Consider the following 24,458-nt stretch of genomic DNA (forward strand, 5'->3'; position numbering starts at 1 on the left):
CCTCCACCTACCCCGACCTCCACTTTGCCATCTGCCTCTGACAAGCACCATAGCATCGCTCAGGCCCCTGCCTCCGAGGCCTCCTCCCAGCCCGCCCCCAGTCAGGCCCCAACCCTCCAGCATCTAAAACGGGCGCAGCACAGCATAATACAGGCTGGCGAAGACCACCACTCTCCCCCAGTTCCATTGCTCCCTCGGCCCCAAGGGCCCGCCCTTCCCGACCCCGCCTTCCCAAGGCCCGCCCCTCCGGTCCCGCCCTCCCAAGACCCGCCCCTTCGGCCCCGCGCTCTCACCTCTAGTTTCCAAGTCTGGCGCACGTAGTCGCGCACCATGGCATCGCGTAGGCTGTCGAAGACCCCGGGCTGCGGCTCGAGCCCCGACGGCCGGTTGCACGGCTTGCGCAGGTTGCAGGGCAGCCCGTCTGGGTCGCGCGAATAGAACTCACAGAGCTCAGCGGGGCCGCAGTGCGCTTTTCCGCCCGCAATAGCGTAGGTGCCGTTGAGCTGGCGCTCGATGGGGAAGTGGTGGAAGCGCACGTCGTGCACGAGCGAGAGCACATAGCCGCCCAGAGAGCGCAGGCAGTGGCGCAGCAGGAAGAGCCCGTCGGCCATGCCCGCCAGCTTCAGGTGCTCCTCGGCCTCGGCGCGCGAGATGCTGCCGTAGAAGAAGGGCAGGTGCGCCGCGGGGTCCGGCATCGCCGCCGCTGCACTGAGCAGGGTACGGGCCCCTGCGCCTCTTCAGACTCTGTGAGTTCAGAGCAGGATTGGGGGCACGTCAGGGCCTCGGTTTCCCTTCCTGAACCCGTCCATTGTACCCAGAGATAGTAGGAGAGAGCCCGCGTTAAAGGGCATCCGTGCGGCACAGCTGAGTGTGCCGATCGTGCAGAGCCTGATTTGTGCCGGAGTCAACTTGGAAAGGAGGCCCAGCCTACGGGACTCAGATTGGGGAGTCCCAAACCAGCCTTTGACTTTTCAGACCTAGTACGGAGCGCCCCACTGGCCACGACACAACAGCACCTGGAACCTTCATCCACCTCCCAAACACGTGTTGAATTCTTACTGTGTTTCAGGATGGTGATACGGGTGAATAAGAGACATGATCCCTGCCCTCCTGAAGATAACAGTCTGAGGGAGAGGGGATGCAATAAACAAGGAGAGACAAAAATAATTACAGATTGAGGTCAGTGTTCTAAAGGAAATAAATAGAGTGAGATCAAGAGGGAAGAAGCCACTGGAGCTGGGATGGTCACATTCTTTGGGGAGGTAGCATTTGAGCTGAGATCCGAAGGAAAAGGAGGAGCCCACTTCTCAAACAGCATGGAGGGGAGCACATCAGGCAGAAGGAACAGCAAGTGCCAGGGCCCGGAAGCTGGAACAACTTTGCTCATCAAAGGACCCTGACTCCATTAGCCTTCCCGACTCTTTCCTCTGACCCTTTCCCAGCAACCTTAGAAATTCCCCTTAGTCCTGCCCCCTCTGCCTTCGTGAACGAGTGTCTAGAAAGCATAAGCTAATCTGAATATCCATTAATAGGGGATTGGTTAAATACATTAGGATTTAACTCCAATGTGAACTGCGATACAGTCATTAAACAAAAGGAGGTTTGGAAAGTATGACCCTATATGGGGAGGAGGAAGTAAGGACATATAGATAAATAGATACCTGGTGAGGAAGATATCTAACCTGAAATTATCCACCTTCAACTTTCTAGGGTGATGGTGATGTCCAATATCTTGAGAAGCGTTGTGTTGCACAGGTGTCTGAATTGCTCAAAATTCAGAGAACGTAAAATTAAATTAATGTGAAAATGAAAAAAAAATTCAGAAAATGTACCAACTTGAGTTGTTCATTTTATGGTATTTGGGCCCCTCAGTAAAAAAAGAACCATAAAATATTGAACCCTGGTCAGTGATCTGCGTGCAGAAATATCTAGGTGTGATGGGTAGTGATGACTGTAATTTACTTTGAAAGGCATCCAAAAAATAATGTGGATGGATGGATGGATAAGCAGATTGATAAAGTTGAGTCTTGCTATTCGCAGTATTTCTATAAAGTATTGAATTAGGAAGTATTGAGCCCTTGCTTCTAGAAGAGATCCAGTGTCAGGTTCCTTGAAGCCTCTGGTCACAATATTTTCATCAACCGATCAGTACATAACCTTGTTTTATGTACTTCTGTTTAAAGACAACTTACATAATTATATTGTTGATTCATTAACATTGAGCTCTTGACCAGCAGCCCTATAACGATAAGCTTACCCAACGCATACTTTTTCTGTGAGGCACAGCCCAGCCTTCTTGCACTTAGGAACACTAGACAGCACCTCAGCACTGTCCTTGGGGGCCATTTAAACAGTGAAATCACCGACGTAAAGCACAAAAATGTGTCACTAAATAGACTGTGAGAAAGAGACTTATTTACAGTATGAGCTGAATCGAGAAGGCAAAGCATCACCTTGCTCAACCTCAAAGAACCAGCACATCGGTTGACTCAAATTTCACACCACTCTGCACACGCCCTCCAATGACCGTGAAAGCGCAGCGAGCATTGGTTTTGGTGGTTACAAATAAATTTTAGCAAGTAGGCGAACTGGCAGATATGGAATCCAACAATAATGAGGATTAACCGTATGTGATAAAGCAAATATAGCAAAATGTCCATTGTAGAATCTAGGGGGTGGATAATTTGTACAACTAATTGTTCCTGTTTTCTGTATATTTGTAAGTTTTTAGATAATGTTGAAAAAAATTATTTCCCCTTAACAGTTTCTGGTCGTTTCTCTACTGAGATGGGCCCACTTAAGGCCACCCAGGCATAGTTTTGCATTCAAGGAAGGCTCCTTGGGTACCCTTCTTACTTAAGCAATTGTAAGCAGGGGGTGCAAAGCAAGCTTTTGTGGATTGAGAAAGGCTGCCTTTCCCTGGGCGTTCAGGAACATGCAAGGATGGGCACTGGAGCCTAGAGGAAGATACTAGAGCGGGATTCAGGTGAGGTCTGAATGGGCGCAGCTGGAGGAGGGGCCGGAATCTGCGTTCTAACCAGATAGAGTCTAACGCTGGGGTTGGGAGAGCCAGGGCTGTGGGGGTCTTGGATGTCCCGATAGTTACAGGCAGGTGATTAATCGGGGACCTGGAGATGCAGGTCACCATCCCAGAAGAGTGTTTTAAAAGAGTCAGAAGGGCTCCTAGGTATTCATCCTAGAGAAATGGAAACTTACGTTCACACAAACACCTGCACAGGAATGTTTATAGCAGCTCTATTCACGACTGCCAAAATGTAGGAACAACTCAAATGTTTCCCAACAGATGAATAGATAAAGTGTGGTATATCCATGCAGTGGGACACTACTCAGCCTGAAATGGAAGGAAATGCTGATACACACATGAATGTATCTCAAAGGCGTCAGGTTAAGTGAAAGGGGCCAGACTCAGAAGGCTACAAACCATATGATTCCATTCAAAATTGTAGAACAGGGTGTGGAGAAAAGGGAACCCTCTTGCACTGTTGGTGGGAATGTAAATTGATACAGCCACTATGGAGAACAGTATGGAGGTTCCTTTAAAAAATGAAAAACAGAACTACCATATGACCCAGCAATCCCACTCCTGGGCGTATACCCAGAGAAAACCACAATTCAAAAAGACACATGCACCCCAATGTTCATTGCAGCACTATTTACAATAGCCAGGTCATGGAAGCAACCTAAATGCCCATCGACAGACAAATGGATAAAGAAGATGCAATGGAATATTACTCAGCCATAAAAAGGAAAAAATTTGGGTCATTTGTAGAGATGTGGACGGACCTAGAGACTGTCATACGGAGTGAAGTAAGTCAGAAAGAGAAAAGCAAATACCGTATATTAATACATATATGTGGAATCTAGAAAAATGGTACAGATGAACCAGTTTGCAGGGCAAAAATTGAGACACAGATGTAGAGAACAAACGTATGGACACCAAGGGGGGAAAGCGGGGGAGGGGGCAGTGCTGGTGGGATGAACTGGGAGATTGGGATTGACATGTATACACTAATATGTATACAATAGATAACTAATAAGAACCTGCTGTATACATAAATAAATAAATAACATAAAAGGAATAAAAACAAAACGAAACAAAAAACTGCAGGGCCATGCAGTGGCTGCCGGAGGCAGCAGGCCCAGTGGGGAGCAGGGGTGATGGGATGTGGATGGACTGCAAAGGGATATGAGGGAATTCAGGGCAATAGCCTATACCTTGACTGAGACCGCAGTTTCTCAGCTGTATGCATGTGTCAAATCTCACAGAATTTTTCATTAAAAGGGGTGAATTTTACTGTATGTAAATGATACCTTAATTTTTTTTTAATTAAAAGGGGAGCAAGGGAGCTGGAAGGTATAGACACACCAGGCACTACAAATATTAACTGAAATAGGAAAGAGAGAGCTGTCTACACTCCTGCCTCACTTCCTTGATTCCCTCTGTCTCATCCAGCCTCACAGTCTGCTCCCCTCACCTCCACCAGGGTGCTCTCCAGCTGCAGAGAGCACGATATCGCCACCTGATGGGCACCAGGCAAGCACTTCGTGCCCTCTTCCAGGCTGGGTCCCCTGCGTGGTGGACACTGTGACCCCCCCCCCCGCCACACTCTTGGGTCCTTCGCCAACCCCCTGGCTTGCCACCTTCCTCTCTGACGGTTCCTGCTCTCTCTCCCTCTCCAACACCCGTCCCCTACTTAGGCCATCCCGTCTGTGGCTACCCATGCTGCCACTCCCACTTGTCTCATCCAGATCTCTCCCCTGAGGTCGGTTTGTGCTGCCATCACCTCCTTTGATCTCCACCTGCTGTGTCTATTAATAAACCCTGAGATCCAGATCTAACTCACACGGTGACTGTGTTCGGCTGAACCCCACAGTCTGTTTCCCACATGAGCTGAAGCTCCGGGATCTGCAAGTTGCTTTTAGGCGATTCTTCCCCAAGGCCTCCGTTGCTCAAGAACCTACTGTGGCTCCCTCCTGCCTACATCATTGAATCAGACTAAATTCCTCGGCCCTCCCTCTGCTCCAGCCAGGCTGCACTATCAGCCTTCCTTCAAATGCACTTCCATGCAGTGTGCTCCACCGGATATACCCTCCCCACTTCTCTCCACTCCCCCAGTCCAACCAGCCCTGCCTGGCAGGCTCACGGCCCTGCTCCCCACAGGGTATCAGGACCTAAGGCAAGGCAGCGAAGAGAGGGTTTGTCCAGGGACCATGGGGAGGGGTGGGGGTAGTGAAGCTGGTCTCTGGGGCAGGAAGCTGTGGCAGGAAACTGTCAACAACACAGTTTGAGAAGCTCCACCCTGTGGTGGCCACAGGTGCAGCCTGGGTAGCCGGAGGCAGATGAGTGCAGAAGCGGGAGTGGGGAGAGGCTGCCTCTTGAGACCCAGTCCGGGGCCAGAAGCCATGATTGGCCATGTCGGACCTGAGTCCAAGGTCCCAAAGGCAGAAGCCTTCCCCACGCATTCTCAGCTTTATTCCCACTTCCCTGTCCCTTTGCCAATAACAACGACAACAGTAACAACAACAGCTTTCAGAGGAGCCTGGCCGGTCTGCAGCCTCCTGGACGATCAGATGTTTCTGTCCTGAGGCATGTCCCTGCAGGCTGCACGGCTTTCCTCAGAGACATGCCCACCATGAGACTTCCCCACCCCACTCCTGCCTGGGCTGACCCCCTCCATCCTCCCCCTGAGCTTGCGAGGTCCTCGTGAGTTCAGAGATGCTCATTTGGCCTTCCCATGGTTTGCAGCTCCACAGAGAGACCACGGGACCCCAGCCTCGTTCTCACAGCCCAGGTCCTGGGGAAAGGGGAGGAGAGTTTGATCCTTGGCTAGAGGGAGCTGCCTGAAATCCCACCCTTTAAGCATCCTTTTTGGGGACAGGCAGGGTTAAATTCTACCTGTTCCAGACACACAGGATGCCCCAAACATACTTTGAAGGAAATACGGGTCAAGAGATCAACTATGTTTACAAAAGCTGTGGAAAGCATATTTGCATATTAAAGGCTCTGAGAAGACCTGCCAGGAAAGGACGATGCTTTTCAGCTTTGTTTAATCCTCACACCTACGTAGCAGGGCCTGGAAGTGCTGCTGTTCCACAGAACAGACTCAGTATCCAAAGCCCCAGTTAAATGTCTACCATGAGACACCAGAGGGAAGACTGAGGCAGTCAGGCTGCCGACGGAATGAGATGATCCCCCTGGACCTGGCAGGTCTGGAGGCGCCAGGTGCCACCCACAGCCAGACATCAAGTGTCCCCACCCAAGGAATGGGTGCGCAGCCCCTCACTGCCCGAGACCCCAAGTCCCCCCTAAAGCCACCCTTCCTGCTCCCCAGTCCGCAGGCCACCAACAGAGGCAGCACAGACATTTGTCAGCTGCCATCTTGGTTACGTTCCAAGTCACAAAGACAGCAGTTAGCGCTGTGCCCTGGATGGCAACAGGCTCCTTATCCTTTCCCTGACACCAGGGCATCAGATCTGATCATGAAATCATGGATCTACTGGGTAGTAGCAGTGTGGTCCTGGGCGGGGAGCCATGCTCGCCAGACCCACCTGAAACACAGCACCAGTGAAGGTGCCTAGCGCTGCGGGGCTGCGGGGATTCCGTGAGAGAAGGCTCACCAAACACTGAGCATGGGGCCTGGCCCGCCCTTGTCCTGGCCCGTCCTTTTCTGCTCGCAGCCCTCCAGGACTCCCACGTCACTCAAGGTTAAAGCCCAGGTTCTTACAGCGGCCTTGCCCAATCTGCCCCATTGCCTCCTGGCCTTCAGTTACTCCCCACCAGCCACACGGGCCTCCTTATGTTACTTGTTCAGAGCACTGAAACAAATCAGGCCTGGTCCAACCTCAGGGCCTTTGCACTGGCTGTTCCCTTTGCCTGAACACACTTCTCCCAACACCCCTCACTTCATTCGGGTCTCTGTGTAAATGTCACCTCCTCCTCCAAGAGGTCTTCCCTGACCTCCCTCTCTAAAATCGCCTCCCCTTCTCTCTCTATCCCTGACCCAGCGTTACTGCTCTTCACCACTGAAAATGTGATGTACCGTCAACTTGTTGCCACAGGATCTTTGTCCCCTGCTAGAATGGAAGCACGGTGAGAGTGGACATGGTCTCCTGCCCCTGCCTATACCAGCCAGGCACATCGTAGGTGCCCCATAAATGTTCGTGGTGGGCAGAGGCTACTGATACTGGGGTACCTGGGAAGGTATGCAGCCCGCTGTGGTGGGTGGAGACCCCTCTGCAGGTCCTTGGAATTTGGCAGCCTGATGAGGGATGAGGGGCTGTGGGGGCCTCCTTAGGAGAGAATAGTGAACGGAGGATCTAGCGGCTTCCTCCACTAACCAGTGGTGGGAGAGGAGAGGACCAATCGGAGGAGATTTCGCACAGGCTGTTCCCTCTGCCTGGAACAGTGCCCACACCCTTCTCCAGGCCACCCTCAGCTGTCCCTTCCACCCAGAAGTGTTCCATGATTTCCCCCCTCCCCCCCCAGCTGAGTCAGGCACCTCCTCTGTTCTCCCAGGGCCCCGTCCTCCCGCATCACAGCCCTGGTGGCCACGTATGATCAGTCTGTTTGCTCCACCGACTCTGGCCAGCATGAGCTCCCCAAGGCAGAGCCTATGCTCGTCTTGTTTTCACGATAGCCCCTGCTTCCTCCCGACAAATATTTGTCAAGCGGGCAACAATAACAATAGCCTCTGTACCGAAGACTTTACGACACCTCTTCTGAGCATTACCCATTTAATCTAATCCTCACCGCAATTCCATCAAATGGGAACTGTTATCCCCATTCCTCAGCTAAAGAAACTGAGGCTCAGAGAGGTTAATGTCATGTTCAGAATCATGTAGCCTGTGAGTGGCAGTCAGGATTTGAACTCAGGTCTCTCTGACCAGCAGCCAGCACTAGCCACTCTAGTGCGTGGCCATTGGGAGAATGCAATCCACGGCTCTGATCTGGGTCCCCAGGGGCTCCCACGCCTGCCTGGCCCAGGTGTCGCTGCACTTTGAGCTGCCTTCAACTGTCAGGGTAAAGAGTGCTGGCCTGTTGGGGGTTGGAAGCAGGTCCTCAGGCCTCAAACAGACTCTATCTGTTGACCAACTGACTGAATAATGCCACGAGATCAGTCCCCACTGCCACCACTCCCCAGCGATTTCAACCTCTGCTGCTGGCGTTCTAAGGGTTGTGTAACCTCTGCAAGGAGCTATCCCTCTCTGGGTGCCAGGCTCTGTGTAACAGGAGATGGGAAAAGACTTAGGGGACAGAAAAGGTGGGATGAGTCAGGAGGACAGAGCCTGACAGTGGGGACCGCACGGTGCTATCCGTGCATTGTAGGGTGTTCAGCAGCACCCCTGGCCTCTGTCTTCCTAGAGACCAGTAACACCCCCTGAGTCACAAGCAAAAATGTCTCCAGATGGCACTGGATGTCCCCAGCAGGCATGGGGGAGGCAAAACTGGCTCCAGTTAAGAAGCACTTCCTTAACGCTATGCTTTGGGGTGCGGCGGGGAGCAGCCAGCATGGAGAGGTCTGGCTGCTGCAGCCCCCAGGAGAGTCTCCAGGAGCTATGAGGCCGCCCAGAGCTAGCGATCATAATTAGGACTTTAGCAATATGCTTATACAGCACTATTGTGTGCCAGGCACTCGAGAGAAATTCACTCGCCTAATCCTCGAGAGAATGCTGTGTGTAGAGGATTTGTGGATTTGACACCTGAAGACCCAGAGAAGGAGGAAATTGCCCAAGGTCACACGGCACACACAGTAGGTGGCAGAGCCAGGCCTCAAATCGGCCTCCTGGCTCCAGGGTGTACACGAAACACCATCCAGCTGGGCCGCCTGCCTGCCCAGCGTCCCTGCCGGGGCTGTGTGGCAAGGCTGGAGGACAGGCGACAACAGGAAAAAGCAGCTCTGCACTGGCAGGGTAAGAGCCCTCACAGGTGATACCCAAGGACCTTCCAGCACAGGAGTCCCTGACCCTAATCTCTCAGCAAAGCTTTGTTAAGCACCTACTGTGCGCTTGCTGCCGTGGCTAAGACAAGAGCGACAAAGCTCATCTTGAGCCGTTCACCACATGAACCCCTGTTCCTTCCTGCCAAGACCCTTTCCTGCTTGGGACACCTTTCCCAACCTCTCACCCCACAGTCAGGAGCCAAGCACCTACTAGTTGCCAACATTTGCATCTGCATTTAACACATGGGCAAAGTGAGGTTCAGAGAGGCCAAGCAACTTGCCAAGGACACACAGCGGTTGAGCAGGATTCGAGCTGTTTCCTTCTTCACATCTCTGTTTCCCCTTTAACCTGAGCTCCCCTACAAATGGCTGGAGCCTGTCCTGGGTCCCCTCATGGGAATCATCCGGCATTTTGATGTTCAAGTTCACAGCCCTGTTGAGCCACCCTCATATTCACGGCCCTGGGGGACAGAGCACACGTTTGCTTTCTCTGGAGTTTTCTCTGCTTCCTGAAGTCAAGGTTGCTGCACTGATGGGGCCCTGCAGGAGGCTAGGGACTGAGCAGGCACCTCCGTGGCCCCTGGATATAGGCGTCCACTACCACTCGGCGGGCCCGCTGGAGCGAGACCTCCTTCCCTCAGGGTGGCCACAGGTCGTGTCTGCTTCCTTTCCCAGCTGGGTGTCACCCACCTCGGTCCTACAGCCCTTCTGGTACCACAGTGTCCTCCTGACTCTGTCCTCCTTCACCAGACCCAGACCACCCCTGGAGATGGCGGCTGGGTGCTGCCCCATCTGGGATGACTTACCTGGGGATGTGCTGACGGGTGTGGAGGCACAGGCCACCTGCAAGGTCTCTGGTCCCAAAGCCAACAGACAGCTGCTTCTAGATGAAGAACTGGGGTCCAAGAAACTAACTTGGGCTTCTCTGCAGCCCGAGCCCCCAGCCTGAAGCCACCACCGGCTAACCACCCACTCATACACCCTGGCAAGGGGTAAGGAGGTCATACCCCACCAGGGTTTCTCACTCGGGGTGGAGGGGGTGGGGAATCTGAGTCACCCTCTGCTGGCTGCCCCGGAAGCCCCTGCGGTGGCCGTGCTGGCAAGAAAGAGGCAGAAGGCCGGAGGCCAGCCACTCACCTGGACACCCCAGCGGAGCACGGCAGCCAAGCTGGGCAGGGACTGGCCCGGAAGGCCTGATGTGCTCTTGGAAGCGCCTTTCTCTGAAACTCAGCCTGTTTCCTTGATGCGAAGACAGGAAAGGGGGCTGTGTTTGAAGTTTACGTCAAAGTCACAAAGTGCTGTGTTCAAGGAAAATCGCAAGCCGTGTGCTCCAGGGAGGGCAGATGGCACTTCCGGGGCCAAGCAGAGCCTGCCCAGCAGTGGGGGGAATGAGGCAAGCTGCAGGCAGGGGTTATGCTAGAATGATGATCCCAACAGCATCCCCTAAACCTGGAGAGGGTAAGGGAGGGGAGCTGTGTGCCGGAATGGGGGTGGGGTAGTGGCAGTGGGAGGGGGATCCCCAGGACTCATTGGAAACTGGAATGCCCCCACTTTCCCTTCCCAAGGGGACATGGACCCGGGGCCTGTCCCTGGCTGAATTGCTCATATGAGTGATTTATTTATTCCACAGACAGGTTAAAGCCGGAGAGACGATAAACCTCCCAAGTAGGTCCACACCGCAAAGGTCAGAGCACCTCCTGTGTGCCAGCCATCAGGTCAACAACGACAGCCCTGTGCCTGCCCTCAGATGGTTCACAGTCTAGGCGAGGGGCCAGCTGGGTCACCAGGATGACCAGGGCTGGGAAGGCAGAAGCCTGGACACTGTGTATACACAGAGGAGCCCGACACAGCCTGGGGGTGTCAGGGATGGCTTCTAAGAAGGATCGGTCATGTCGTCAAGACACGGAGATGGTGTGTCCCCCAGCACGCACCCGATCCCAGCCCAGCCCCGTGCACTGCACCTGACCACCTCCTGCGCTGCTCACAACCTCTTCTTCAGCCTCTTCTCCTCCTCACTCTCCCACCCTCTGACCCCTTGACCACATCTAACATCTGCTCCCTCGGCGGCCCACGGAGCTGTCGGGCTGCAAGGCCGGGCCTGTCCTGGAATCCACTCTGCCCCATCTACCCCCACTGCCCTGAGGCTTTGGGGGCTCTCTCACCTCTTCAGTGGCTTGTCACCCGTGGGGCCTTGGGGACCTACATGGGCTGTCCTAGGCCCACCGTTGAGACCAAAAAAATCTTTCTTCTCTTGCACCTGCGCCCTGGGGGAAGTGAGTTCAGCTCCCCAACTGGCCTGGCATTTCCTTCATGCTTTACCCCAGGACTCCTTTCCTGGGACCCTCTCCCCCAGCCTCTACCACCCCCCAGTTCCCTAAATCCCCCCTCCTACTCAAGAAATCTTTTTTCTAAGCTTCAGGCTGGGTACTTTCCCCCTACATAGATTTCTCCCAAAACTGTTTTCGTTAGAAGAGCTCCCTTTCCCCACAGACATCGTGAAATTCAGGAAGCAGAATAAAATCTTTGTTTCCATACTGGATGCTCCTTTCCTGGGGTAATGAGAGAAGAATGCCCCAGCAAACTGAAGAGGAGAGAGATCACAGCATCAGAACCACATAATCTACAATTATAATAGCAGCACTTACTGAGCACTTACCACGTGCCACACAATGTTGTAAGCGGTTTACAGTTTAAACCATTGAATCCATTTTCCAGATAAGGTAAGTGAAGCCCAGAGAGGTTAAACAACCGACTCCAAGTGGCCAGGCATGATGGGAGCAGGGCAGTCTGGCCCCATAGCCCAGGCCATGGTGGACATGGGAGGAGGAAAGCTTGATTGCAAAATAGCTCCCCGTGGGGCCGGCCTCCCAGAGAGCTGGAAGCTGAGCAGGCTGCCTGTGGGGTGCCCGAGGGGCAGCAGCATTTGGGGCTTGCTGTCTCTGGGGTCTTCAGGCCTGAGAAAGGGGCTCCCAGCCTCTGCAAGGCACTGGCTCAGCAACCCTCTAACCCACTTCCATCTCAGAGACCACGTCCTGAGGGGCCCAGGCCAGCTGGGTGCTCAGACAGTTCCGAGATTGGCCTGCAGATAACGCCATGTGTTTTGCCAAAGTGGAGGGTGGTGGATGCGTCTTTTGGATGTGCAGACGAAAGAGCGGATGGAACAGTGGGCTGGAAAAGTTGCGGTGCGTTTGCCCAGCGTGGGTCTGGGTAAATATTCACTCTAGACGTGCGAAGAGCCTCAGAAGAATTTGATCACTCACACCCACCCCCACCCCCACCCCGGGCCCTTGCCCAGCTGGTCCCCGCCTGAACTCTTTCCCCACCTCTTCTCCTCCATTTGACTCTTCCTTCTCCTCCAGGTCTCTGATTAAACGCAGCTTCCTCCAGGAAGCCTTCCCCATCCTCAGACTGGGTGGGGTGGGACTCTGTGCTGGTTTCACCTGCCCTTGAGCCGGCCGGATTTGGTTCCACAGCCAAAAAGACGCCAGGCCACTGCAGGGGTAACACCCGGCAGATGGGCCCTGGGGTGGAGGTTTCAGGCTGCCAGAGAAGACTCACATCTCAGCACAGTGATGCCCCCAGGGCCCCTACTGAATGCCCTCCCACCTGGGTGTCTTCAACCGTGCAGCACCCGCCTTTCCTCTGGGTGGTCAGACAACGTGACATTTACCTCCTTGCTGTTCTTGTCTGGTTCTTCCACTTAGAGCTGAGGGACCTTGAGCAAGTTACTTGACCTCTCTGTGCCTTAGTTTCCTCATTCAGGAAATGAGGATGATAATGGTACCCACCTCATGAGCATCAAAGCAGATGCTCCACTATCGCCATCATCATCACCACCACCATCATCTCTCCGTTTCCCCAGTTTCGATAGTGTGCTACTGACTGCATGTCCAAGGGCAGGAACAGGATTTCCTTGCGCCCTCCAGGGCGTACCTCTTGAGTACAGCATCCTTCCAAGAGCAATTTAGGATTCTAAAGGTTGAAAGTGACACCCCCCACACAAAAAAAAAAGAAAATTAATCCAACCTGGCTTAAGTCAGAAGAGAATCAATTTGCTATAGCAGCCATATGCTGTGCCCTCCTCTGGGGGTCATCAAATGGACCGCTCTTCTTAAACGTCCAAACCGCAATGACAATGTCATCTCTTCAGATAGGCCTTCGGGGGCTCCCTATTCATTCAACACTGAGTACCTACTCTATGCCACACTCTGTTCTAGGCGCTATGGAGCTGCTGTCAACAACACAGATGAAAATCCCTTCTCTTGTGGAGCTGACAGTCTAGTGGGGGAGACAGAGAAGTAACAAAATAATCAAGTATTCCATGGAGTATATCAGGTGGCTCCAGGCGCTAAGGAGTGAAATAAATCAGGAAAGGGTAGAAGAGGTTCATAGGTGTGTGAATTTGAACAGAGGGGTCAGGGCAGGCCTCACTGAGGGGATAACCTGTGAGTCGAGACTTGAAGGAGGTACAGGAGGGAGCCATGGAGATATTGGGGGAACAGCATTTCAAACAGAGGGATCAGCAGGTGCAAAGGCCCTGGGGCAAGACTGGACCTCTGTGAGGTGGGGATTATCTTGTTCCTGGCTACATCCCCAGCAACTAGAGTCGCAGTTGGCACATAATGGAGTTTAACAAATATAGCATGATGGATGAAAAGCTCAGGTATGGGCTTCAGGAACAACTTACTCAAGGCTCAAATGATGGCCTCAGGGTTGTTACCTCCTCTATCTGTTGACTTTATTCTCAGATAACTTTTCTCCCCGGGGTCCAAGATAACAACTCAGCTTCCAATCCCACTCAGGAGAAAACATCTTTTTCTCAGTATTCCCAGCAAAAGCTCCATCACAGCTCATTGGCTGAGTGGATCACATGTCCATCCCTTACCAAGTCCCTGAAACCAGCGGATTGGATGTGAGAGTGGCGTAGGACCCAGTCACAAAGCCCATCCACACCACACTGAGACCGGGGAGAAGAACCCAAAGGGAAGTTGGAGGCTACGGCTGGAAGGATGCTGGACAGGTAAAAAGCCACAGTTTTGCAGAACAATCGTAACAGCTAAGATGTATTTATTCATTTATATTGAGCACTCCTGTGTGTTGACTCCAGCTAAGGTGCATTTAATGCTCACAACAGCCACAAGAAGCAGGTTAGCCCCGTTTTACAGATACAGAAACTGAGGCCAAGAGGAAACTGAAGCTTGAGATTTCACAGCTAGTAAATGGCAGAGCCTGAGGTCTGCTGGCTCAAATGGAGCCCAGAGCCTCCACAAGGCTCAGCCCTGAAATCTCCTGGGCTGTGTGGCGGCCACCCTTCACCACGCCAGGGCCAGGCTGGCTGGACCAACCACTGAGCTGGAGGTGGAAGCCCTGAGCAAACTGGGAACACAAAGGAAACCACCTCTTTGATAGAGAAAGAGGGAGAGACCGCTCAGGGCAGGCTCCCAGCGGGCCCACGGGGCTGGGGAGGCCGCTGGTGGAGGCTAGAGGCACATGACCCCAACTTGTTTCTCAAATGGAAGCTGAGGTAGGGGTAGGAGGCCAGTGGGAGGGTGGCCTGCTTCTCAGGTCTGGGGTCCTGAGAGGTCTGGATGAGGATGGAATGAGGACAGGCGTACAACCTGTCGGGAGCTCAAGGAAGAATCTGGCATTTACGGTGTGCCTGCTGTATACCCGAGCCCTGACAGCCACATCTCCTTCCACGCTCAGGAGGACTCCAGCAGCCTGCTGTCGGGCAGCTGATCCACGTGCTCCCCTCGGCATCCCCAGCGCCCAGCCCAGCACAGTGCCTGGCACACAGTGAGAGCTCAAAAAATGTTTGCTGAATGAACCACCCAACAGCCCCGTGAAGGAGGTAAATTCTTACCCCCGTTGCCAAGATGAGGAAACTGAGGCTCAGAGAAGTATTGGGGTCCAGCTGGGCCCAGCTTCCCTGGGGAGCATGCCTGGGAAATGCCGTGGCGGTGAAGTCTGGAGCGGATGGACCTCGGGTGGAAATGGCTGGCCGGGCACTCAGAGACCTATGGGGCAGCTGCCCCCCTGGGGTACTCAGGGCCCTGCTTTCACAGAACTTTTGCTCTTCCCCTCTCCAGCCTCAGTTTCCTTGTCTATGAAATGGGAATGATCGTGCCCACACCATGACTGAAGGGGGTGGATCACAGAGGCCAAGGGCAGGGCCATGCTATCTCCCAGCAGAGCTCTGGGAGGGCGTGTGAGTCGGGATGTGTTTGCCCCCAGGGCACTGTGTCTGGCACAGGGAGGTGCCCACTAAATGCTTGCTTGAGTGGGGACCAGCGCTCAATAGTAACACTGTTGTTGATGCTGTCGATGCTGACTAGGGAGAGCCCCTCCCCCACCCCTCTGCCACATTCGCAAGTCTCCCCGTTCTTCTTCCCCAGCCCCCTCCTTCTTTATTCCTTCCCCCCTCCTTGCTCCCACCCCCTCCTCCATCCAAGTCTTCCCCTTCCATCACCCCATTTCTCTACTCTCCCACCTACACTCCCTTATTGCTTTTCCCTCCCCCACCCGCCCCCCCTCTTTATTTTTTCTCCCCTTCCCCACCCTCCTGCTTTACTCTTCCCGAGCCCTCCTCTTCCTCAAGACATTTTGTCAGCCCCCCCCTTCCTCTCTCATCCCTGCCCTCCACCTTATTCCACCCCTTCCCCCTCCCGCACCTTATTCTCTCACCCCCTCCCACCCAATGCTTCTCCTTCCACCCCCACCCCCACCCCCTGGGCCCTAGGCCTGGCTGGCAGGGGGTTTTTACAGAAGGCTCTCAGGAAGTGCCTTCCCCTCGCCTCCTCCCATGGTCCCTCCCTCCCTGGTGGTGAGGGCTTCTGGGGGGCTGCTAAGTGATACTGCCCAGACCAGCATAAGACGGGCCCAGGGATCCAGGGGTTCCAGGGCTCCCCACCAGCTGTCCCCAGGAAACTGCAAACCTGCCAGCCACAAACCACAGGGTCTGCCCCACCACTGTGCACTTCCCTTGATGCCCTAAACACAATCCCCCTCTTCACCGCCTCAATCCCCAGCGTCCCTCCAGCCGAATCCTACGTGCCCTCAAGACTCAAGTATCAGAGACAGTTCATATGGCCATGTATTTGTTTCCTAGGACTGCCACAATAAATTATCACCAACTGGGTGGTTTAAAACAACAAAAATTGACCATCACATTCTGGAGGCCACACGTCTGAAATCAAGGTGTCATCAGGGCCCCAGTAGGTCTGGAGGCTCTAGGGGAGAAATACTTTACCTCTTCCAGCTTCTGGGGGCTGTCAGCAATCCTTGGCTTCCTCAGCTGTGCCCACATGACTCCAATCTCTACCTCTGTCTTCTCTTCGTGTCTATTCCTCTTCTGTCTCTTATGACACTTGTCCTTGGATTTAGGTAGGCTCTCCACAGCTTTGATTCATCTCTGTGGGACGGAGCCAGTCTTCACCACTTCACCCCACCCCGCTGCACCACACAGCTTGCAGGATCTTAGTTCCCTGACCAGGGATCGAACCCGGGCCCTCCGCAGTGAGAGCGCAGAGTCCTAACCATTGGACGGCCAGGGAATTCCCCTTCACCACTTCTTTTGATACCGCTGAGAGACACGGAAGGGAAATGGTGAATCCAATGAATAAGCCCCAGTCAGAACTGTGAAGCCCATCAAACTTATTTCCAAGAGGGCTTTAAATCTTCTCTAACTTCTGCCTATTCAGGATTCCCCTTTCGCTTCAGGGGACCCACTGCTCTCTCTCTGCTCTCCCAGAAAGCTGGGTGGGAGGCGATGGTGGCTGGCCGGAATGGGTTACCGGTCCCGGGAGCCTGGCATTTTCAAGGACACTTAGGGAAAGCAATGCAACTCTTGTGGGGAAATTTAAATACTGCAGAGTTTGGCAGGGATGGGATGGGGGGTGGACACTTCACCCCTCATCACACACCACGGCTGAGGACCCAACACAGTGCTGGGCAGGATGTGAGGGGCCTTGGAGAGCTGCTTTTCCCCGTGATCAGGAACGTGGGTCCCAAGGGATACAGACCAAGGCACATAATTTCGAGGCACAATTACTGCAAATGCATAATCTTGTAAACGCTTTGCTTTCTAGTGCCTGCTCCTGGTTAGAGCCACTGTGCTTGAGCCCTCTCATCGGGGGATAGTTGAAGTACTTAACAAGTGGTACAGACATACCCTGACTATTGAAAATGGCCACTGATGGAGCAGAGCCCTGGAGGCCCTCTCACCGCACCCCTCCGCCCCTCCGCACCAGCCATTAACCCTTCACTTGCTGGGTCACGGGGAAGACTGGGAAGTGTAGGGAGGTCCTGGGAAGGGGCTGTTTACCAACCAACAGAGGCATCTTTCAATATTCTAACCATCAGCGCGGCTGCAGCAGTCTGAACGAGCCGAACGTCAGCCTCCTCTCCTCTCCTCCTCAGCCTCATCCGTCCCCACACACCTGGAGCTATACTTTGCCTTTCTTTTCTACATCCATATTCCTGTTTTCCAATCTTCCAGCCAGAGGCTGTACCATCTCGTGTTTCAGTGGTCCTCAGTATGGGAAGAGGTGCGGCCTCACCTCTGGTGGCCTTCAGAGGCAAGGATGGCCCAAACCAGGAAACCCTGAACACAGCTGTGCATCAGAACCACAAGGCAGTGTCTGAAAACCAATGGCCTGGGTGATCTGCACATCTAGGAGGCATGTCAGCTGATGCTGACGCACAACCAGGCTCAGAGGTCCCCACTGTCCTCCTAAATCCAGGGTCAGAGGAAATTTGGGGGCAACGTTGGTACAAAAATCTGTGAGTTCTTGGAAGGAAGGCGGGCGCTAAGAGCTACTCACAATGGCTGTTTCTTCCTGATGTACGTGACCAACGCCAGCAGCAGCAACACTGTGGCCGTGAGGATTCCTGCCACCGAGACAGCGGCGACGCTGATGTCCCTCTGCAGAAAGCGCAGAAGCTGTGCGCATGGCATACTCCTGCTTGGAACATCTAAATGAGAAGACGCACGGCCGAGTAAACAGAGAACGACGACCCTGTACGCCTTTGTAGGGACACCTGGTTGGTTCTGCTCGGAGCCAGAACGAAAACCTTAGCATCTTAGCTGCTGGTTCCACAAGTCCTCTTGGGGAATAAACTGGCTGTGTTTAGGAAAAGACATTCCTAACCTTTGATGGTGGAGGTGAGATGCTGAGGGTATGAGCTGGCAAACAGCAAAGCAATGAGTTTGGAGGTCAGGAGAGGAATAGAGGAGAGTGAAGATGGAGGGAGGAGACGGGGCCACTACAGGAGGTGAAAAGTCCCACTACAATGGCTTTTAAGAAAAATGGAATCACCCAACACAGCCATAAATAAATCTAAAAAAAGAAAAATGAAGTCAACAGCCATAAAAAAGAGTGAAATAACGCCATTTGCAGCAACACAGATGGACCTAGAGATGGTCATACTGAGTGAAGTAGGTCAGACCAGGACAAATATCATATGATATCGCTTATATGTGGAATCTAAAACAACGATGCAAATGAACTTATTTACAAAACAGAAACAGACTCACAAAGAAAACACATTTATGGTTACCAAAGGGGAAGGGGGGGAAGGGAAAAATCAGGAGTTTGGAATTAGCAGATACAAACTACCATATATAAAACAGATAAACAACAAGGTCCTACTGTACAGCACAGGGAACTACATTCAATATCCTGTAATAAACCATAATGGGAAAGAATCTGAAAAAGAATATATATGTGTATATATGTGTGTGTGTGTGTGTGTGTTGCGTGTGTGTATATATGTATAGGTATATTCTGAATCACTTTACTGAATACCCGAAACTAACACAATATTGTAAATCAACTATAATTCAATTAAAAATAATGGAGTCAAGTATTCAGTCTGAAGCTTTCACAGGGCAGTGATACAACCTCTTCTCTGCTGTCCCTCATCCCTCCTCCCCCACCCCCAGCTCCAGGTAATTCTGCCATATACATTATCTGCCTCGGGTGTGTAGGTTTGGGGGAATTTCAAGACATAAGGCAAACATGATGCCAAGATGATCCCAAGCTTTTTCAACCCTTTAGGGACTTGTAGAAACCTTGAGGGTAGATTTGGAATGCCACTGCATGTGGGCTTGGGAATACTGTCCAAGGCAATCTTAGCTAGATCTCAAGGGAAGCAGTCATCAGCTGCCACTGGGGACTCAGAGCTTCTGTTACCCCATTTGTAATGTGACCCAAAAGAGATAAAGGAATCAGGGAAATGGGGCACAGAGGTACGATGATAGGAATCAGATGTGGAGAGCCGCTGAGGGGAGCCTAGTGATGCAGGCGGGACATACTGGCCAAGGGCCTTCTTGGGTTATGGGGAGAAAACTGAGGCACGTCCAACTTCCCACCTTCGTCGATGCTATGTCAAGAGGCAGCAGCATCAAGCAACTTTAAGGGCTCTGTTGGAATAATTCAGCATTCAATTTCTTAGAGTTAGGAAGTGACAACCAGGTATAATTCTGTTAGTGGGTAGCCACATGGAGGGAGCGTCCTGGACTTGGTACCAGCACGTTGCCATGATGGCAAGTTTCTACTCACTCTGAATGGGCCCAGCCTCAAGTAATCCAAGGATGAAGATCAAGGACTAGGTTAACCTTTGGCATTTAATCCCTCCTGTTTGGTAGAAAGCATCAGTGCTCAGTAATGTCAAGGACTGTGATTATGATGCCCATGTTATGGATGACCCTGGCTTGTAGAAACAACATCAAAGCAGCATCTTTGGACTTCCCTGGTAGCACAGTGGTTGAGAGTCCACCTGCCAATGCAGGGGACACAGGTTCGTGCCCCGGTCCAGGAAGATCCCACATGCCGCGGAGCAGCTAGGCCCGTGAGCCATGGCCACTGAGCCTGCGCGTCTGGAGCCTGTGTTCCGCAGCGGGAGAGGCCACAACAGTGAGAGGCCCGCGTACCGCAAAAAAAAAAAAAAAAAAAAGCAGCATCTTTTTGAAAGGGTGGGTGGCAAATTCCTAGAGTTAGTTTAATGCATAATTTTAACTGTAGATCATGTGCTTTCATGGGTAAAGTAAAGGTGTGCTGACATCTAGTCCATTAAAACACCATGAAAGGCAAAAGTTGCATTCTGAAGTCATCCATATGTAGGCACCTGATTTAGCTCACACTCTATAGATTATTACCTGGACTGATTGCTTCTGGAAGTGTTCCTTTATTTATGGTTGTTAACTGCTCATCACTTACATCCCTGTTGAATAGAGAGGATTCTTTATCCCTCTTCTCCTCTGCAATGTGACCTACAAAAGACAAAAGACAAAATGGGTTCATCTAAAAACACCCAGCAGCAGCTGTGATTAGTTCTATTTTCATGATGAAAGTAACTGCCTCTAGAGTCAAAGTGAGGAGTTAGGATTTTGGACAAAGGTCCAAACTGACATCAGTGTTTTGTTTTCGTTTATTTTTTTAACCTAACAAATTCCTGGGTAGACTGATGCGTGGTTCTCACCCTGGAGTGTGCTTCAGAATCACCAGGAGGCCTTGTTAAGACACAGATCGCTGGGCCCCACCCCAGAGTTTCTGATTCAGGAAGTCTAGGGTGTGGGGGCTGGGAATGCGCATTTCTCACTTGCCCTGAGTGACGCTGCTGCTGTTGGTCAGGGAGCACCCTTACGGGGCTCAGCCAGAACCTTTCAAATAGCTGCTGAGCCTCTCCGACCCCAGTCTCAACTAGCATAAAATAGAAGTAATAAGACCTACCTCACTGATAACACAATGTTCGTGAAAACAATTCAGAAACCACAAAATACTATAAAAAAAATGTTTCTTGAGGTATGTGGCCAAGATGGCAGAGTGGGAAGACCCTGAGCTCATCTCCTTCCAGGGGCACACCAAAGTCACGACTGTTTCCAGAACAACTGTCTATGAGAATGACCTGGAGACTAGTAGAAAAGACTTCCCACAACTAAAGCTATAAAGAAGGAACCACAGTGAGACAGGGTAGAGTCAGTATCCACTCCCCAGGCAAGGTGACCCACAAACAGGAGGATAATCACAACGGTAGAGGTTCTCCCCAAGGAGCAAGGGGTCTAAACCCCACATCGGGATCCCCAGCCCCGGGCTCCTGCACTGGGAGGACGAGCCACCAGAATGCCTGGCTTTGAAGGCCAGAGGGGTTTGCCTACGGAAGAGCTAAAGAGCTGTAGGAAACAGACTCTCTCCTTAAAGGACACATGCAAAATCTCACACACTCTGAGCCCCAGCACAGAGGCACTAATTTGAAAGGACACTGGTCATACCCACTTGCTGATCTCGGAGAGGCTCCCAGAGGGGAAGGAGGCAACTGGGGACATAGATGCTGGCAGCAGTCATTTTGGGGATCTTGTTCTACCACAGTGACTCTGGGGCTGGCAAGCACCATTCTGGAGTCCTCCCTCGAGTCTGTTAGCGCCGGGGGCCTGCCTGCCCACCAACGGGCTGGCAGCAGTCCCAGGACCCCCCCAGGCTGTGCAGCCAGCCACACCAGGCCCCAGCCCCCCAACACCAGCAGGCACAAGGCAGGGCCCGGCAGCCAACCAAGTCAGGGGCCAACTTCACCTACCAGCACATCCACAGTAGCCAGCCCTGCCACAACAAAAGAGCCCACCTGAGCACATAGCTCAAGTGGCCAGAGAGGAGTGTGCTGCTGGGCCCCATGGGAAGTCTCATACACAAGGCCTAAGATGGGGAAACATAACTGACCTACTTAATACTTAGAAATAAACACAGAGAATTAGGTGGAATGCGGAAACAAATGAGTATGTTTCAAATGAAGGAATAAGACAAAACCCCCAAAGAAGAACTAACTGAAGTATAGATAAGCAATCTACCTCATAAAGAGTTCAAGGTAATGATCATAAAGATGCTCAACAGGGCTTCCCTGGTGGCGCAGTGGTTGAGAGTCCGCCTGCCGATGCAGGGAACGCGGGTTCGCCCCAGTCCGGGAAGATCCCACATGCCGCGGAGCGGCTGGGCCCGTGAGCCATGGCCGCTGAGCATGCGCGTCCGGAGCCTGTGCTCCGCAACGGGGGAGGCCACAACAGTGAGAGGCCCGCGTACCGCAAAAAAAAAAAAAGATGCTCAACAAACTCAGGAGAAAATTGGAGGAATACAATGAGAAGTTTAAGAAAGAGTTTAAAAATATAAAGAAGAACCAAACAGAGCTGAAGAATGCAAAAACTGCAATAAAAAATACACTAGAAGGAATCAACAGTAAATTCCTGACACACAGGAATGGATCCACAAACTGGAGGACAGAGGAGTGGAAATCACCCAAGCTGAACATAAAAAAGGAAAAAGAATTTTTTTAAATGAGGATAGTTTAAGAGACCTCTGGGACAACATCAAGCATACTAACATTCACATTGCAGAGGTCCCAGAAAGAGAAGAGTGAAATAAAGGGTCAGAGAACTTATCTGAAGAAATAATAGTTGAAACTTCACTAACCTGGGAAAGGAAACAGACATCCAGATACAGAAAGCACAGAGTCCCAAACAAGATGAACCCAGAAAGGTCTCCACCGAGACATAATTAAAATGGCAAAAATTAAAGATAAAGACTATACTCCAGGGACTTCCCTGGTGGTCCAGTGGTTAAGAATCTGCCTCCCAATGCAGGGGATGTGGGTTCAATCCCTGGTCAGGGAACTAAGATCCCTCATGCCACGGGGCAACTAAGCCCGTGCGCCGTAACTACTGAGCACATGGGCCACAACTAGAGAGCCCGTGCACCGCAACTACTGAGCTCATGTGCTCTGGAGCCTGCACGCTCTGGAGCCTGCACACTGCAACTAAAGAGAAGCCCACCTGGCGCAGTGAGGAGCCCACATGCCGCAATGGAAGATCCCGCATGCTGCAACTAAGACCCGATGCAGCCAAAAATAAAATTTAAATAAATAAATAAATATTTTTTAAAAAGACTATACTCCAATAAAAATTTAAAGAAAAAATAATAAAGATCAAGAGAAGATCCTAAAAGCAGCAAGGGAAAAGCAACTTGCTATGTACAAGGAAACTCCCATAAGGCTATCAGCTGACATTTCAGCAGAAACTTTGCAGAACAGAAGGGAGTGGGCATGATATGTTCAAAGTGGTGAAAGGAAAAAACCTACAACCATGAATACTCTACTCCACAAAGCTATCATTCAGATTTGAGGGAAAGAAAAAGAGTTTTACAGACATGGAAAAGCTAAAAGAGTTACCACTGAACAAGCTTTACAAGAAAATTTAAAAGGACATCTCTAAGTGGAAAAAAAAAGACCACAACTGGAAATATGAAAATCACAGAAGGAAAAAGCTCATTGGTAAAAGCAAATATACAGTAAGGTAGTGGACCAAAAGACAAAAGTAGTAAAATCATCTACCTCCACAATAAGTAGTTGAGGGATATACAAAACAAAAAGATATAAAATATGATGTTAACAACATTAAATATGGTGGGGGTGCAGGAGCGGAAATGCAGGATTATCAGAATGCATTCGAACTTAAGAGACCATCAACTTAAAATAATCATATATAGGGAATTCCCTGGCAGTCCAGTGGTTAGGGCTCAGCGTTTCCACTGCAGGGGGCACAGGTTTGATCCCTGGTCGGGGAACTAAGATCCCACAAGCCACAGAGCATGGCCAAAAAAAATCATATATATATTATATTATATATGTTACAATAAATTTAAGAAGATTGAAATCATATCAAACATCTTTTCTGACCATAATGATAGGAAAAATCAACTACAAGAAAAAAACTGCCAAAAACATAAACATAAAAATTGTCAAAAATACACCCAACATGCACATAAACAACAAATAAGTCACTGAAGAAATTAAAGAGGAAATCAAAAAATACCCAGAGACAAATGAAAATGGAAACACAATGATCCAAAATCAATGGGATGCAGCAAAAGCAGTTCTAAGAGGGAAGTTTATAGCAACATTAGCCTACCTCAGGAAACAAGAAAAATCTCAAATAAACAATCTAACCTTACACCTAAGGAATTAGAAAAAGAACAAAAAATACCTAAAGTTAATAGAATAAAAGAAATAATAAAGATCAGAACAGAAATAAATGAAATAGAGACTTAAAAAGCAATAAAACAAGATTAATGAAATTAAGAGCTCATTCTTTGAAAACATAAACAAAATCGATAAACCAATAGCCAGACTCATCAAGAGAAAAAGAGAGGGCCCAAATAAATAAAATCAGAAATGAATTAGAAGTTACACTTGACACCACAGAAACACAAAGGATTATAAGAGATTACTATAAATAATTATATGCCAATAAAATGGACAACCTAGAAGAAATGGATAAATTCCTAGAAACATATAATCCCCCAAGACTGAATCAGGAAGAAGAAAATCTGAACAGAACAGTTACCAGTAATAAAATTGAATCAGTAATTTAAAAAAAAAACAAAAAAAAAACCCTCCCAACAAGCAAAGTTCAGGACCAGATGGCTTCACAGGTGAATTTGATCAAATATTTCAAGA

The 24,458-nt window shown here is 51.0% G+C and overlaps 2 protein-coding genes across 3 annotated transcripts in view; both read right to left on the bottom strand.

The window, feature by feature from the left end:
• ZAP70 (zeta chain of T cell receptor associated protein kinase 70) overlaps nt 1–10,360 on the bottom strand; it is a 30,708-nt gene extending 20,348 nt beyond the window's left edge. The window contains exons 1-3 of one of the 2 annotated variants that reach the window (XM_070046827.1): nt 10,098–10,360; nt 9,767–9,855; nt 294–744 (exon numbers count right to left, since the gene is read on the bottom strand). In XM_070046827.1, coding sequence (XP_069902928.1) covers nt 294–695 — 402 coding nt within the window. In that variant the 5' untranslated portion in view covers nt 696–744; nt 9,767–9,855; nt 10,098–10,360. Of the gene's footprint in view, nt 1–293; nt 2,404–9,766; nt 9,856–10,097 lie in introns of those variants that run through there. The other variant, XM_060309144.2, reaches the window with a different exon arrangement.
• Nucleotides 10,361–12,668: 2,308 nt separating this feature from the next.
• C12H2orf92 (chromosome 12 C2orf92 homolog) overlaps nt 12,669–24,458 on the bottom strand; it is a 34,380-nt gene continuing 22,590 nt past the window's right edge. The window contains exons 5-8 of the mRNA XM_070046901.1: nt 20,119–20,232; nt 17,783–17,933; nt 16,210–16,371; nt 12,669–12,932 (exon numbers count right to left, since the gene is read on the bottom strand). Of these exons, the coding sequence (XP_069903002.1) occupies nt 16,278–16,371; nt 17,783–17,933; nt 20,119–20,232 (359 nt within the window). The 3' untranslated portion in view covers nt 12,669–12,932; nt 16,210–16,277. The remainder of the gene's footprint in view (nt 12,933–16,209; nt 16,372–17,782; nt 17,934–20,118; nt 20,233–24,458) is intronic.

This window comes from Globicephala melas, chromosome 12 (genome assembly GCF_963455315.2).
Source record: "Globicephala melas chromosome 12, mGloMel1.2, whole genome shotgun sequence".
Taxonomy (NCBI): Eukaryota; Metazoa; Chordata; class Mammalia; order Artiodactyla; family Delphinidae; genus Globicephala; species Globicephala melas.